We start from the raw sequence: 15,119 nt of genomic DNA, 5'->3' as shown, positions 1-15,119 counted from the left end.
AAATATAGATTGATTTAAATAGATTAAAACTGACAGTTTGAACATCAACCCAAATTTTGTGTTGTGACAGTTTGTCACTGGTCATTAATATGCTCAACTGATCTGAACTGGTCTCCTTCAACTCTGCAGCCCAAGGAAGACCCACATCATTCAGCTTTGAAGAGCTACTACATGCCCTCTTTGGAGAGAAAAGGCAGAGGCTACTGAAGTTCAGCCTTTAAATCAGCAAGCATTTGGTCATTCATCAGCATCTGGTAGCAAGAACTGAGCACTAAGACCCTTAGAAATTACATGTAGTGGCAGGTGCCAATTCATGAACAGTTATCAATAACCTGTTAAAAACGGTACAACCAACAAATATCCCTGTGTGCAAACTAGTGACTCTTGGCTAACCAGTGGCACACCATAACTCGAGCATCACAGTAACAGGGGATATGGTGATTTGAACACTTTGTAGAAATATACATCATTTATCAGTTTTTTAATTATTTCACATATATGTGAAATGCGAGGTTCAGTATTAGGGTAATCATTAGCCAACTGAGCTGTGAACTGGGTTTTTTTTTTTTTTAAATTTATAGCCAAGGGAAAAACCACAATGTTCATCTTTAAAGGGAAATTACATGACCCCTTTGGAAATAAAAATAGGAGGTTACTGAAGTTCAGCCTTTAAATGCAGAACTGACTGAACTAACATGAAAATAAATATGGAATATTTATAAAATGTAAAACCAGGTTTGATAATTAAATTACAGTAGAAATCCTTCTCACAAAGAGGAATAGGAAATTCTATTCTAAATTCCCCCTTAAACATATATTTAAACATATATTATTAGGACTTGGTATTACCAAACACTATTTGCAAGTGTTTTTTATCATTGCAATGAATTGAAAATAAATTCCTACAATTAAACTTTTACTGTATAAACCTTTGCATGAGAACATTATTCATAGATTTTCATTTTGTTGCTGCATCTATGGGAAGCATCTCAAATATCTAAAATAAGGCCTAGGAAGAATGAATGCTGATGGTGTTTATAGGTGACATACAAACTGATGTGAAGACTTTGGAAAATTAGTTATGAACAAAAAGAAACAACTGAGGTTACTTAATGTCCATTGTGGCCACAAATGAATTCATGATATTTATGAAAAAACATTTATTTCATTTTGGACCAATGCAGAATGTTACCAACATGCTGATTTATTTTTTTTTAATATAAACTATGACTTTCCTTCTGAGATTGAGAGTGTTTTGAATTTGAAGTTCTCTCTGTCATGAATAGCATTTGAAAAATGTCTTTAATGCCTAAATAGTGTCAAATACATTTTTTGGTTTGATTTAACTTTTAAAAGCAAGATGGGACTTAAAGCAATGACTAAGTGACTAAGCGAAATGGCCTGGTGCTTTTTGATGTTTTTTTTGGGGGGGTGTATTTACTGAAAGACAAAGGAAGCTGTCTCCAGCTCTCTATCAAGTTAGCCTGTTATTCTTAAAGAGTGGGCCTCTAGAAATTGCTTAAAACTGGCATGACATCATGCTAAGCTTTTCGGAGCACAAAGCTGGTCTTATTCCATTTTACAGATCCAGCCATATACGGCCTCGCTGCCGTTGTATGCTTTAGGTCCTTTACACCTTTCCTCGCTAAACATGGGAAAACATGGGAATTTCTTTCTTAATTCATCCGAGAACTTACATTTACATTTCGGCATTGCTGCTGAGGGTAGGTACATGAGCTTTGCCTGATGAAAACAAGGACTACTGAGGTGCAGACTGACCAATTAAATGTTTACAGAGAAGGTTATCGACCAATAACGGTAGCTCTACAGTCAGACCGTCCAATCAGAAGATTTTAGGCTACTTCACCACGCCCCCTTCTCACTCAAGCGAACCAATCGGAGTAGGGGAGGGCGGGACTAGTTTGTGAACGAAACGCTTCTCGAAATTCTATGTAAGCTCTAGAAAAACAAAATCCCGGACGTGGTCACCCTATGCAGTAATTCATGCAAAAGAAGCCCCAACCAAGTATACTGTACATTTCTAAGCCATAATAACATTAAAACAAATATATATATACTGTAATAAATACATTTTTGATGATATTCAAATTTATTGAGATGCGCCTGTACAATGTCTGTTACTTTTAGTTAGATATTGATCAAGTAATTTTAGGCTTGCTCACACAGTTGCAACCATGAAACTTAAAATCACAAGTATAATGTGAACAAGGCATATGAGTTTCAGTGAAATTAATATTTTGCAATGTTCAGTAAATCAAATCTAAATCAACACTCTGCTCTCATCACACTTGAATATATATTCATTTTTCACTTCATTATCTAATGCAATACCTTGGCAGTGATCTCTTTCCAAACATATTTAACAGAAACTTAAAGCAGTAATTATAATGTAAAATCTGTAATTATAATATAGTCAGCTCTTTTGTAAACACTTTTGTAACTTTATTCTGCCCATTTTAAAACCAATTAGCTTTTTCCTCCTAACTAAAGGTGTTCACTTTGTGTTCACAGAAGTGTCACTGATATTTTACTTTTCAGACGCTAACATTCACAAAAGCCACTCATCAAATACAACTTTGCTGCCACATTTCTTGTGCTTGCCTATGCCAACCCTTCTAAGTGGGGTTTAACAAACTAGGGGGTATCTAGGCTCAGCCACAGGCGCTTCTCCCACAAGGAGAATCTGATACTTTCAGTGTGTTAACCTGGCTTTACTGTCAGGACCTTGCCAGTTGCATTCTGATTGGCATTCTTTATCTACACGCATATGCACTTCCATGTATTGTTTTGTACTGGCTGTGATACTAGTCCCAATGTGCTGGTATGACAATCACTGCAAAGCCCATTAATATGAATTAATATATAAATATTTTCTCGAAATTGGTAATTTTATAAGAAAGAAAAACCTTAACTTATAATAAAAGCTCATGTCAGAAGATTTAACTCAATGTAATTTTGGAATATTTCTATTGGTTCATACATTATGAAATTTTCACATAATGTGGACAGATGTTGTATTCAAATGATGTAGCGAACTACAAGTTTACAAAATGGAGATACATGTTTTTCTTTGGACAGCGTTGATCGTTATCTTGTGTATATGTACACACACACACACCTTAGAGGTCTGGTAGGTTTTTGCAAGTGTTTTTCTGGCCATGTCAAATCTTTACATACTTATGTCACATGCACAGCCTGTAAAAACTGCATATGACGTATTTGCTGTTACTTGAACAACCACAGCATTGGTAATGGTGCTAAACATGAGAGCTACATGAGAACTTACAGATATTACAATGGCAAACTCAGTCTCTTCATTGCTTATCTGCTGTCAATCCAAAGAAACTCAAATTAGAGCCAAAAGAGACAGAGTCCAGGATTAACACTTTTTTGGCTTTTAAAAGGTGGCAAGAGCTCCGGTACCTATAATTATTCACTATCTATATAGAGCTGGCCTTTTTTTTTTTCTTGTTGATCAGATGAGATAGATTATTTTTTAGGATTAGCTGCTAAAAAAGCAACCAGGCAATCAACTGTAGATAATAGTGGGGGCCTAATAGTTGGAGAAGTGGACTTGGAACAGGTTAGGGTTAGCAACAATTTACAATTGTAAATAAAAAGCTGTTTTCAATGACTTGCCTTGTTAAGTAATAGTTAAAAAACCAACAATAACATCCACAGCTGAAGTGCCTTTGACTACAATGACCAGAAAGCATGACTTCATTTCTTTCTGACTTTTATTGTTTGAAAAAAAAAACAATGCATGTCAAACTTTCAGATTATAATGGGACTGATTTTTTTCATCCTGCTCCCACCCAGATACATTTGGTCCCACTCCAGTGCACAGTCGGACATACTTAACTAAAACGCCTCTTTCTGAATATATATATATATATATATATATTCAGAAAGAGGCACAAAAAAAGGGCCAACTGATTGTCTACAGGCTCCGCCATTTCTGAGGCACAATAAAACAATTCATGTAGAGTTCACATAATCGCAAATAAAATATTTTTTCTTATTGGCTATTTGCTTTTAAGTTGATTGTATGTTAATTGTTGTGTGGTTATCATCTTTTTAAACAGTTTTTATTAATCTCTGTGTTTTTTCTATATGTTCATGTTGTCCTCGGATTGGTTAACTACACTGCAACTAGGGATGCGCCGATCCAATATTCAGTTTTGGTATCGGTCCGATTCTGTCCTAAATTGCTGGATCGGATATCGGAAAGGAAAAAAACATGAAATCCGATTCATTAAATATATATAAAAAAATTGGGGGGTGAAATTTGCAACATGCCGTAAGCTGTGAGCGATTGTTGTGAGAGGCCTGTAAACATGTCCGCAGTGTGGAGTTACTTCACAGTCAACGAAGAAAACAGCAAGACCGCCGAGTGTAATTTGTGTAATGCTACGATCTCACGAGGTGGAGCATTTGGAGCCACGCTACGTGCTGCCAAACCGACATTTCATCTTGGAGCAAGCTGTCCCAGCTAAATACAAGCAAGTATGCAAGTTTATTTCTGAATGCATGCAGAGCATTCCCAATTAAAGCTTAACATCAGATAGCTGGAGCTCAGATGTGTGTCCATTGTCATTGCTAAGTCTGACAGCACAGTGGATAGACTCAAGTTTTACTTTACAAAAAGCTGTGCTGCAGGCTAAACAGTTTCGTGGTTCACACATGGGAGAGTCCATCGCTACAGCTTTGGAGGAAATGTTGAATGTATGGAAAATTCCGAAGAGCAAAGTCCATGTTATTTTACGAGACAATGCTAGCAATGTAACAAAGGCAACGGACCGGCTTTGGGATGCTTCGCGCATACTTTGCAGCTTGTGGTGAATGAAGGACTGCTAGCACAATGTAGTGTAAGTGATACGGTGGCACTTGGCAGAAAAATAGTGGGGCACTCCAAGCACTCACCACAAGCATATTCACATTTGGAGGACATTCAAATGGAGCTAAATATGCCACCCAAGCGTCTGGTACAAGATGTGCGAACAAGATGGAATAACACATATTATATGATCAAGACGCTCATTGAACAGAAACAAGTCTTGTGTGCATGTTCCGCAGAATATAACCTGCCAGCAACACAGTGCACAGCAGTGGGGTTTACTGGAAAAGGTCATGGCAGCTGTCACCCCTTTTGAGGAGTTAACAAGTGAGGTAAGCTCCTCATCTGATGTCATCCCGATAGTCTGTGTCCTCAAGCGCATTCTCTCTCTCTCTCGAGAAAACGAGGCCAACAAAGCAATAAAGAAGATGAAAAGCACCCTTCTTGAGGCAGTTAACAGACGCTTCAGAGATGTAGAATCTGAGCCACTATACACAGTTACAACGCTGCTGGATCCAATATATAAAGACAGGTATGTGAGTCTTCACATGTTATTTTATCAGATTAAAGTTTGTAAGTGAGTGAGTGAGTGACAGAGAGAAAAGGAGTGTGAGAGAGAGAAAATGGTGAGGACATTTTACTTAAGATCATGGTTTAGTAAGCCTACAGGATGGTACTGATCACTTAATATTACAGTTTAGCAATTTTTATAATTTCAGAAACTTCACAAGTGTAGAAACCTCAAAACAAGCTAAAGCTTCTTTGATGGTTGAGGTGAGGAAGATGCAGGAGGTGCTGAGGGGAGCCATAGCAGATTCCTCGGAGCCAGCAGAGGGGGCATCATGTTCAGCAGCTTTGGAACCAGTAAGCAAGACACCACGGGTGGAATCTGCAAGCCCCAGCAGACCTGAAAGCATTTTTGATGAAATCCTGAAGGAGAACACTGTAGAATCTGTTCCTCAGTTAGCCACCACATGTGCACGCATTGAAGTGCAAACCTACCTCAGCGAGCCAACTATTCAGTGCTCGGACAATCCACTGCTTTACTGGCAAGTCAACCAACCTAGATTCCCCACTCTGGTTTCTACAGCAGCTAAATTTCTTTGCACACCTACTACAAGTGTGGAGAGTGAGAGACTCTTCAGTACAGCCTCCATCATTATTGATGAAAGGAGAAGTAGGCTGACAGCTGAGAAAGCTGAAATGCAGATCATTCTAAAGAAAAACATGCCTCTCATGTTAAAGTGAACATACTGTTACAAAATGGTTTTCAAAAGTGACTGTTTTTCAATAATGGGCAGCTACTGCCATGTCTCATGGTAGGGGAATTCTATATCCGAATACTTGAGTTCATAGTGTGTGTGTGTTTATTTGTATTTTTTATACTGGAAATGTTTTTATACAAGTGTTAAGTTTTGCATAGAGATTTCACTGAGTTGAATTTCAGGTTTCATGTGATGGAAAAAGATTGAACTGACAGCCGTCTTAATACTAGTTGAGGGTCACAAAAAGCCATGTTTGCACTACTTTCATTTTGAATATTACTTTAGATCCTTATATTTAAAGTTTTGCTTTAAGTTTTAAAATTTCAGGATAAATGTCTGAATAGTGTTGACCAACTAAATGCTGTGAAAAGTTATGTTTAAATTAAAAAAAATCAGTACTGGCAACTGGGTGCAATTTATTTCTTGCAAATGAGTATAATATAGTAATGTTACAATACTTTGACTGTTTACTTATGTAAAAGGCACCCAATGTTTTTTTTTTTTTTTCAAAGCAATTATTTAAAAAAATCGGATTAGTATCGGGATCGGCAGATACCAAAATGTAAAATATCGGTATCGGACCTAAAAAGTGGTATTGTGCCATCCCTAACTGTAACCCCACATTTTGTTTTGTAGCGCTTCTACACCGTCTGTTGTTAGTTCAGCCACATTTCACATAGCGCTTTTCCACTAACAAGTAAACAGAATGGTTCCTGTTCATGAACTAAATTTGAGACCATTCTATGCATTTCCACATAAACTGGTTCACAAACCAGAAAATAATCATTTCCAGCTGAAACCAAAGAACAGTAGGTTCTTCAGCATGAACCGTGGCTTTGTCCATGGGCCTCACACACAGTATTTTCTCCCTGTAGAGTTGGACGGGGTCATGTACAAAGTTTCACAGAAATAAATAATAGGAAATAAAACAGAAACATGCTCCATTTGTGTGTTTTTCTGGGGCTGCGTCTGGCTCTGCCTTAGTTATGTTACTCTGCTGTTCACAAGCTCAGCAGGATGGCTTGGAACTCAGCATCATTTACACACTTATTATATCTTACAGAGCAGGAGGACTGCTGAATTTGTCTTATTTTGCGTGAGTGTGTGTATAAAACTCTGCACACATCCACATTAAACTTCACGTGTTTCACTCTAACCAATTACACTGAATAAATAAATAATTGTAATTCTTAAAATCAACAAAATATTCTTGATCTTTGTTCTTTGGTGGTAGATCATCTAGTATTTATTTTAAAATAAAATGAACAAGAAAAACACTGATGCCGGTGTTATATATTATGAACACAACTTTGTGTTCCTTTTTTCATTTCTGCATTTAGTCCTGCCCTCCATCTTTTCTGTACAACACAATCACACAATAAAAACCACATGTAAACAAAGACATTGATATGAAGCACCAAAGATTCTCCAGACCTTCCAATGACAAGGGTATATATTTTGGACTTTCCTGTTTTTGAAATGCCAGAAACCCCTATGTGACAATGGCTATATGGCTAATGGCAGTCTAGAGTTGTCTAGTTTCTTTTTGCTCTTGTTTCCTGTAAACAAAGATTGTTCCATCACAAGAGGAAAATCTCAGAGTATGGTTTAATTATCAGAAAAGGAGGAGATACATAAAAGAAGTGGAAAACCAGGAGATCATATTAAAAGAAAAAGAAAAACCAAGAGCAAAGGAAAACTATGAAAGGTATATAAGTGTTTTCCCCTCTCTAAGAAATTAATAATAATGTTAAAGAACATGAATCTGACAAAAAGTTATGGTTTTGTTACATTATGTATGTATTCTGTATGTATGTACTCAGCTCTGAAAACAGTAAACTTACAAGAGCAAGCATAAAAACATTAAAGTAAGCGCTTAGTACAGGTGCTGGTCATTAGAATATCATGAGAAAGTTGATTTATTTCAGTAATTGCATTCAAAAAGTGAAACTTGTATATTATACTCATTCATTACACACAGACTGATATATTTCAAGTGTTTATTTCTTTTAATTTGATGATTATAACTGTTTAATGACAGTACAATGGTTTAGGCATTATGGGTAATTTTTGAGAAATCCATATTGGTAGCTACCTCTGTTTAATGACAGTAAAATGTAATCTGTATTTCTACATGTCCACCAGGATTATTCAAAGCCAGTTAAGTGTTTATAGAAAAGTAAAAAAAAAAAATTACGTAAATGTATGAAATAATCAAAGCGTGTTTTGCCTCTTTAAAGTGATTTAAAACGAAATATATTCCTAATGGCTTGTTAATTTTAGCCCATTTAGTCCATTTTAGCATTGCGTGCATTTATTTAGTAACAGAGACATCGCTGCTCAAACGCGGGTTTCAGACTCTCTATCTGTACCAAAGCGGACGTGGTGTTCTCCGCAATGAAAAACCGTAATGACGCGCCTATACGTGCATTCGGATTTGAAGCGCGGATGGCTTGACCGTCAGTTTCCAAAGTGCGGATAGCTTGACTCCAGTCACAGGTCGGTGGCGAGAGGTAAACCGAGAACCGGTTAAAGCTTTGCCGCTAATCTGAGTAATGGATCAGAAATGCACTAGTCCACCTTTTTCCTGTGTTTACATTCTTGCTCGCGCCTCAGTCAGGTCTGACCAATCAGCGATGAGAACATTCTCGCGTGGTTTGCGGTAACGCGTTTTGGTGCGCTTGGATTTTTCAGAATGTGAAAACAAAACAAACCAAGGGGAGACGCTTCAAGAATACAAGTTCTTAACTGATTCTGAGAAGAAAAAACGTACAGGTGTGAAAACGCACTTAGTTACCCTAACGGGATTATCTAACTAAGATAATCAGTTTCAGATATAACTATACATTTTAATTACCCAAAAATTATACATTTAAATTATTTTTAAAAAATTAAACAAATGTAGTGTGCATAATCTTACTTGTTTGTTTGTAAAAGCTTAAAGTAATTATTTATAGGATTACCTCAATTTTTAATACCTCAATAAGGTTACCTCACCCCACGCCTGATTTTTATTTTTTCATTTGCTCTGTGATAAACCGACAATGTAACACAACTGACAATTGGTAGTTTGTTGTGCAGTTCATTTACAAACCATGTTATTCATAGCTACAGACGATTTTACTTTACTTTACTACAGACGATGCACTTTTTGAGTCGCCAGTCCACCTACCAACATGTGTTTTTGGACCGTGGGAGGACACCAGAGCACCCAGAGGAAACACGGGGAGAACACACCAAACTCCTCACAGGCAGTCACCCGGTTCAGGACTCAAACCCCCAACCCCAGATCACCGTGACGTTCCATAGATAAAGCAATAAATATGAGAGAATCTATGTGGTCTTTTTGCACCTTTGTGTGAATTTTTGTTATCCCTCTCATAGTCCCATCCCCCATTCCCACCAATCATGCCCCCTCACATCATGCCCCTCCTCTCACCTCTTATCTTATGTCCATTTTTCTTTGATCATCTTCATCATCCCCTCCTCAAACTCCTCTTCTTCCTCCAATTTCCTTACGCCATTTTTCAAATGTATATAAGGCCCTCCTAAAATATTTAGTGTCAGACTGAATTGGGAAGAGACAGGACTTGCAAAAGCCACAGACTGGACCGGGAACAGACTGGATTGGGTACAACTGACTTAACTGGTGACAAACTGATGACCAAGCTGTGCATGCACGTGAACCTCCAGTCTCCACACTTCAGATCATACTGGGATAGACTCCAATCACCCAGTTGTACTCATACAGGATCCTGTGTTTGTGTAAATAACTCCAGTTGATGCCAAACTCCAGTCTCCTGACTCTTCAATGCCGAATTTTTAACAGTAAATACATCTATATTTAAAAAAAATAAATAAAAGGAAATAAATAAAAACCATATATAACAGACAAACACTAATATCAGTGACAGGGTCTATATACAATAACAAACAAGGAACATCTGGGATAATCATGAGACAGAAATAAGGACGTGTGGCTTGAAGTATGACACAAGCAGGTGTGGAAATTAAAAAAAGCAAAGAAGCACATGGAGACCATTTCCATTGGCTGCAGCAGAAGCCTTGGCCTGGGTGAATGACAAAAGTTAATCAAAAATAATTTCTGGGATTAAATGCACACATAACATAAATTTAGCCAATCAGCGTCTTCGAAACTGAGGGTTCTTGGGCCACCTGTCACCCTGATGCAGGGAAAGTTAGCTGTGGAATAAAGACCAGACAGTTAATGGGTATTATTCAGGGCATAGGAGTTCACATTCAGAAAAATGTCTCTCTTCTCCAAAATCCCTCTCAGAGGAGAACTTTGATGAAGAAATTACAGGCAGAAAGAAGAAAGAGCTCAGTCCCTATGCACACACAAAAACATGAGTTTGTTTTGCTATATTTGTAAAATCCATAGAAATAATGATTACTGTAGCTAATTTACGCTACACCTACACCTACTCCTAACCTTAACCTCAGTAACCCAAGAATCATTTCACTATTTTAAATGTTTTTGTAAAAACAGAATTTGTGAGGACCATATATATATATATATATATATATATATATATATATATATATATATATATATATATATATATATATCCAGAATGTCATTAAAACACCACAAAACATGAGATAGTCAGGTATCAATGCCTGTTCAAATACAAGAGGAAATGATAAAACCACTTAAAATCCCCACCTAAACGGTTTCCAGGTGATACACCTGAAATTGCTACCCAGGACGTCTATATAAGATATTGGTGTGCACACTCAGAGTATGCAAACATGAAGGAGACACACAAATGTAACACATAATGTAACATAACAATGTATATAGCAGGTATATGCAGATAAGTAAAAATAAACAAGTGTTAATCATTCATTGCACAATTAAATGGGCAGAATTGCTGTATATGTGCAGGTTCTTGATTATTTGGGCTGTGCTAAAAGCAAGCATTGTGATGGGCTCAGTTCATCATTAGTTGTCATCATCATCTTCTTTTCCGCTTTTCCATGTCAGGGTCGCGGTGTTCATCAGTAGTCAACATCATATTTGTAAGGGATCAGGTGTCCCAGCTGTGGCCTATCCCAGGGCAGCTGTGGCTTAATGGTTAGAGAAGAGTGCTTAGGACTGAAAGGTTGTTGGTTTGATTTGGAATGACCGGCAGGAAAATTGGGGGCAGTGGGAGTGAAGGAACAGCACTGTCCTCCTCCCTCAATCCACGAGAGGCTACCCACTGCTCTAGGTGTGCACTAGGGTGTGTATGTTCACTGCCACAGATGGCTTAAAAGACACATTTTGTTGTACGTTGTACAAGGACAAATAATTGCATATTTATCCTTTCCCAAGTTACTGCTCATTCTCTCTGCTACTTTCCTCTCTAATCAAATCAAATCAAATGTATTCATACAGCGCCTTTTACAACTGATGTTGTCACAAAGCAGCTTCACATAGTTAGTATCAGAACAGAACATTTAAATCAAAGCCCAATGCGAGCAAGCCAAAGGCGACAGTGGCAAGGAAAAACTCTTTCGAGGCTGGAGGAAGAAACCTTGGGAGGAACCAAGACTCACAAAGGGGATCCATCCTCCTCTGATCAAACTATAGATTGAATATTAAATTATCACCAATTAAGTGTCATTATGCTACAGTACAATAATAGTAATAATAATGTTAGTCTGGGGGCATAATAATAGTGCACCAGATTGGAAGAATCAGTCAGTGTTGCTAATATGAGTCCATTTCTACTTCAGTGTAGTTGATCATGGTGAGTGTTCAGAGGCTGGCATCAGTAGATGGAGGTGAGCAGCTGGTGTGGTGTGGTCTGGGCCGCTGGAGAATCCAGCAAACAATCTTCCATCAGTGGGCCACCATTTTCTCAGAAAACAGTAAAGGGAAGCGGTTAGTTTGGTTGAGTGCGGCAGAGAACTATAACAGACTGGGAGGAGGGAAACCAGAAGGCTGCAGCATTTTGAATTAACTGGAGTTTACTCAGGTTTCTGCTGGAGCATCCTGATAAAAGTGCATTGCAATAATCTAATCTTGATGTAATAAAAGCGTGAACTAATTTTTCTGCATCTGGGAGGGATAAAGAAAATCTTAACTTAGCGAGGTTCCGAAGATGTAGGAAAGCTGTTTTTGTGATGTCACCTATATGCTGATCAAATGATAGATCTGAATCAATTATAACACCCAGATTTTTAGCTGATGAGCTCGGGAAAACAGGGACTTATGTATTCACTTCTTTAACACAGTCCTCCATTTTCTTTAATGTTAGTTTGTCGTCTGGTTTCTCCACTAAGTAATTTCTCTAGAGTAAGACATGAGCGGTAGAAGGGAAGCGGGTGGAAAGGAGCAGTAGCAGAAATTTTTGGTAGCACCTTTGGTCTCTTGCTCTCCCTGTCTCTCTCTTGCTTTCCCTTTTTCTCATTCTGTTCCTCCTCTCTCACCCTTCCCTCTCGTGAGTCTTTCTCTTTCTCCTCCATCTCTGTCACGACAGTGTTGTTACAAAATGACAAACTCCAAATGTAATGGGAACCCAGGACCAGAAATACCCATGTTTACATAGCATTGCTTTAAATAGTCATTATCATCATCTTTAATTGTATAGTACATTTCATGTGTAACTGCAGTTCAAATATTTTAAAGACATTTTTAAAAACTAAAATGATAAAATGTGAAAAAGATGTAACTTCAATTAAAACCCGTCACAGTTAGCAGGAAATGAGGGGAGAGGACATAAATGCAGTTGTTTTATTTAAATCTAAACTTACAAAACATGAAATAAACTAATAGAAAACAACCATGAATTGATGTGTGAGAGATAGAAACAAACACAATCACACTCACATACAACACCAGACACATTTTACTGAAGTCCATTAAAATTGGCACCTTTTATTTTCATTCTATGTGTATTTGTTGCAAACTTATGTGAACTTTTAGCAAGGCATTAGACGGATTATGCCATCAAAAGGCTGAGCAAGAGGTTTTGGCACTGGATTAAATGTGATATAAGAAGCTATTTAGGCTCAGACACTGCGATTGCCACATTTCATTGGACATACCCTTGTGCCACTTGCAGTGCATTAAATTATAATTCCTGGGATGATGCTTGGAAGAACGTTCTTAAATGTACAGTGTCCAAGGAGACTACAGGAACAGCACGGGATATGCTGAACTCCCTTTTCAAAGCTGGCTTTAAAATGTGGCAAGAAAAGCAAAGAATAGATTTTAGAGTTAACAGTCCCTAAACAGCAAGTGATTACTCTCAGATAAAAAAACAGTATTATCTCCAAAGAAGCTGAAGTTATCTCTGTTGAGATCTGTTTGTTAAATCCAGTAGCAGTGCATCAGCTGTTTAAACAAGTGGGTATTACTGACCCTAAACTATTTTATGCTGAAATAATCTAAAAAATTAAGTGATTAACCTAAGAAATAAAAATATAGCAAACAATTGCCCTTTAGCTATTGGAAGTTGTTCAGAATAACAGGCTATACTATTACTAATGGTAAGGTAGGGGCAAAGGCAGGACATGAGAGGAAGAAAACAACAACAGAGCCTTGTACCAAGGAGCAAATGAAAAACAACTAAAATACACAGGAAAACCTAGACAGACTAGGAAATGCACAAAATGGTAAAAGCCTAAACATCATAAAAAAAACATTTAATTAAAAATGGTAAACTATTTAAATCATAATTTCAAATGTAAGTGACGATAGAATAAAATGTAATTAAACAGAAACATGTAATTTTATGGAGTAATAAAAAGAGAAAGCAATAAGAAATCATAAAATGAATGAAATGCTGATTTAAATTGATATGTTTTCAGGCTCTTTCCATAGGTATTCAAATGGCCATAGTGGTTGAATGAATCCTCCCCAAGAAATGCATCCTGCAGTAGTTCTCTGCCCTGTGATACTTGCATAGCCAAGTTTTTTTTAGGAAAGCAGCCCCATAGAGCAGTGAGAGAGGTGCTATTCTCCCTATTACATTTTGGAGGAGCATCCCATGCATCATATGGCCACAGCACTTGTTTCTACTGTCTTTCAGACCATCTCAGATGAGCTGGGGCCCAGAGAACTCAAAAGTACTATGAATAGCATTGATTTATAACTTTCTCTATGTTTTTAGAGTTTCATACTGTATTTCTTGATTAAGTGGGCAGCAGTTCCCAAAATACTCTCACACCAATGTTGACATTTACTCCAGCACTGTGATGGTCTCTCTCTGTGAGAGCTTGAAAGACAAACAGTGTCTGAAATTGCCATTCAGGGGGCAGCTATTGCCTAATAGCGGTAAAGGCTTGGTACTGAATGTCTGTTGTCCAATCTCCACTACCAGCAGGACCATCCATGGTTGAAGTGCCTTTCAGCAAGGCACCTAACCCCAAAAACGCTCCTTAGGATACCTGCTGCTTTGTGTGCATGTATTCACTTCCCCTAATCACTTGTATGTGTGGGGGTTAAAAGCAGGTGTCAAATTTCATCGTACGGTTGTACAAGGATCATAACGCATGTCACTTTCACAGATTTCTTGAATTTCTTCACAATGTTATGGATTATGGAATGTGCTGACCATATTGGTCAGCGAAAACATTACAAATGTAGTCTTTGTACAAGTTTCAGTTAAATAAAGGTTAAAATTTAAAATTGTGTGATGTGATAAACCAAACAGACAAGTCAACATCCTCTACATGTAGTGATTCCAGAGGTAGCAGTATGGTGACTTGCCTGCATGCACAGGAGAGGGAAAGACATATATCCAAAATTATGGTGGTGTATGAGGGAGAAGTGAGACAAATCATATAATACTCAAATAGTTCAAATACCAATTTCAAATGTGGAAACTGGGAAATTTGCTAGTTTTTTGAAAAACATTCCGTTTATTTTGAATTTGATGCCAGCAACACATTCCCAAAGTGTTGGGATGGTGAACAAATAAATGAGGTCAATTGGTAATAGGTCAGTGACATTACTGGTTTTAAAAAGACAACCTTAAATACGC

General features: G+C 37.5%; 1 protein-coding gene across 5 annotated transcripts in view; it reads left to right on the top strand.

Annotated features, from left to right (window-relative positions):
• The window catches only part of LOC136710358 (MAPK/MAK/MRK overlapping kinase-like), a 29,972-nt gene extending 28,863 nt beyond the window's left edge, over positions 1–1,109 (top strand). For all 5 annotated transcript variants that reach the window (XM_066685840.1, XM_066685831.1, XM_066685847.1 and 2 more), the window contains one exon: positions 130–1,109. In XM_066685840.1, coding sequence (XP_066541937.1) covers positions 130–207 — 78 coding nt within the window. In that variant the 3' untranslated portion in view covers positions 208–1,109. The remainder of the gene's footprint in view (positions 1–129) is intronic.
• The last annotated feature ends 14,010 nt before the right edge of the window (positions 1,110–15,119 follow it).

The sequence above is a fragment of the Hoplias malabaricus genome, chromosome 1 (genome assembly GCF_029633855.1).
Source record: "Hoplias malabaricus isolate fHopMal1 chromosome 1, fHopMal1.hap1, whole genome shotgun sequence".
NCBI classification, from domain to species: Eukaryota; Metazoa; Chordata; class Actinopteri; order Characiformes; family Erythrinidae; genus Hoplias; species Hoplias malabaricus.
This window is presented reverse-complemented; position numbering and strand designations above follow the sequence as displayed.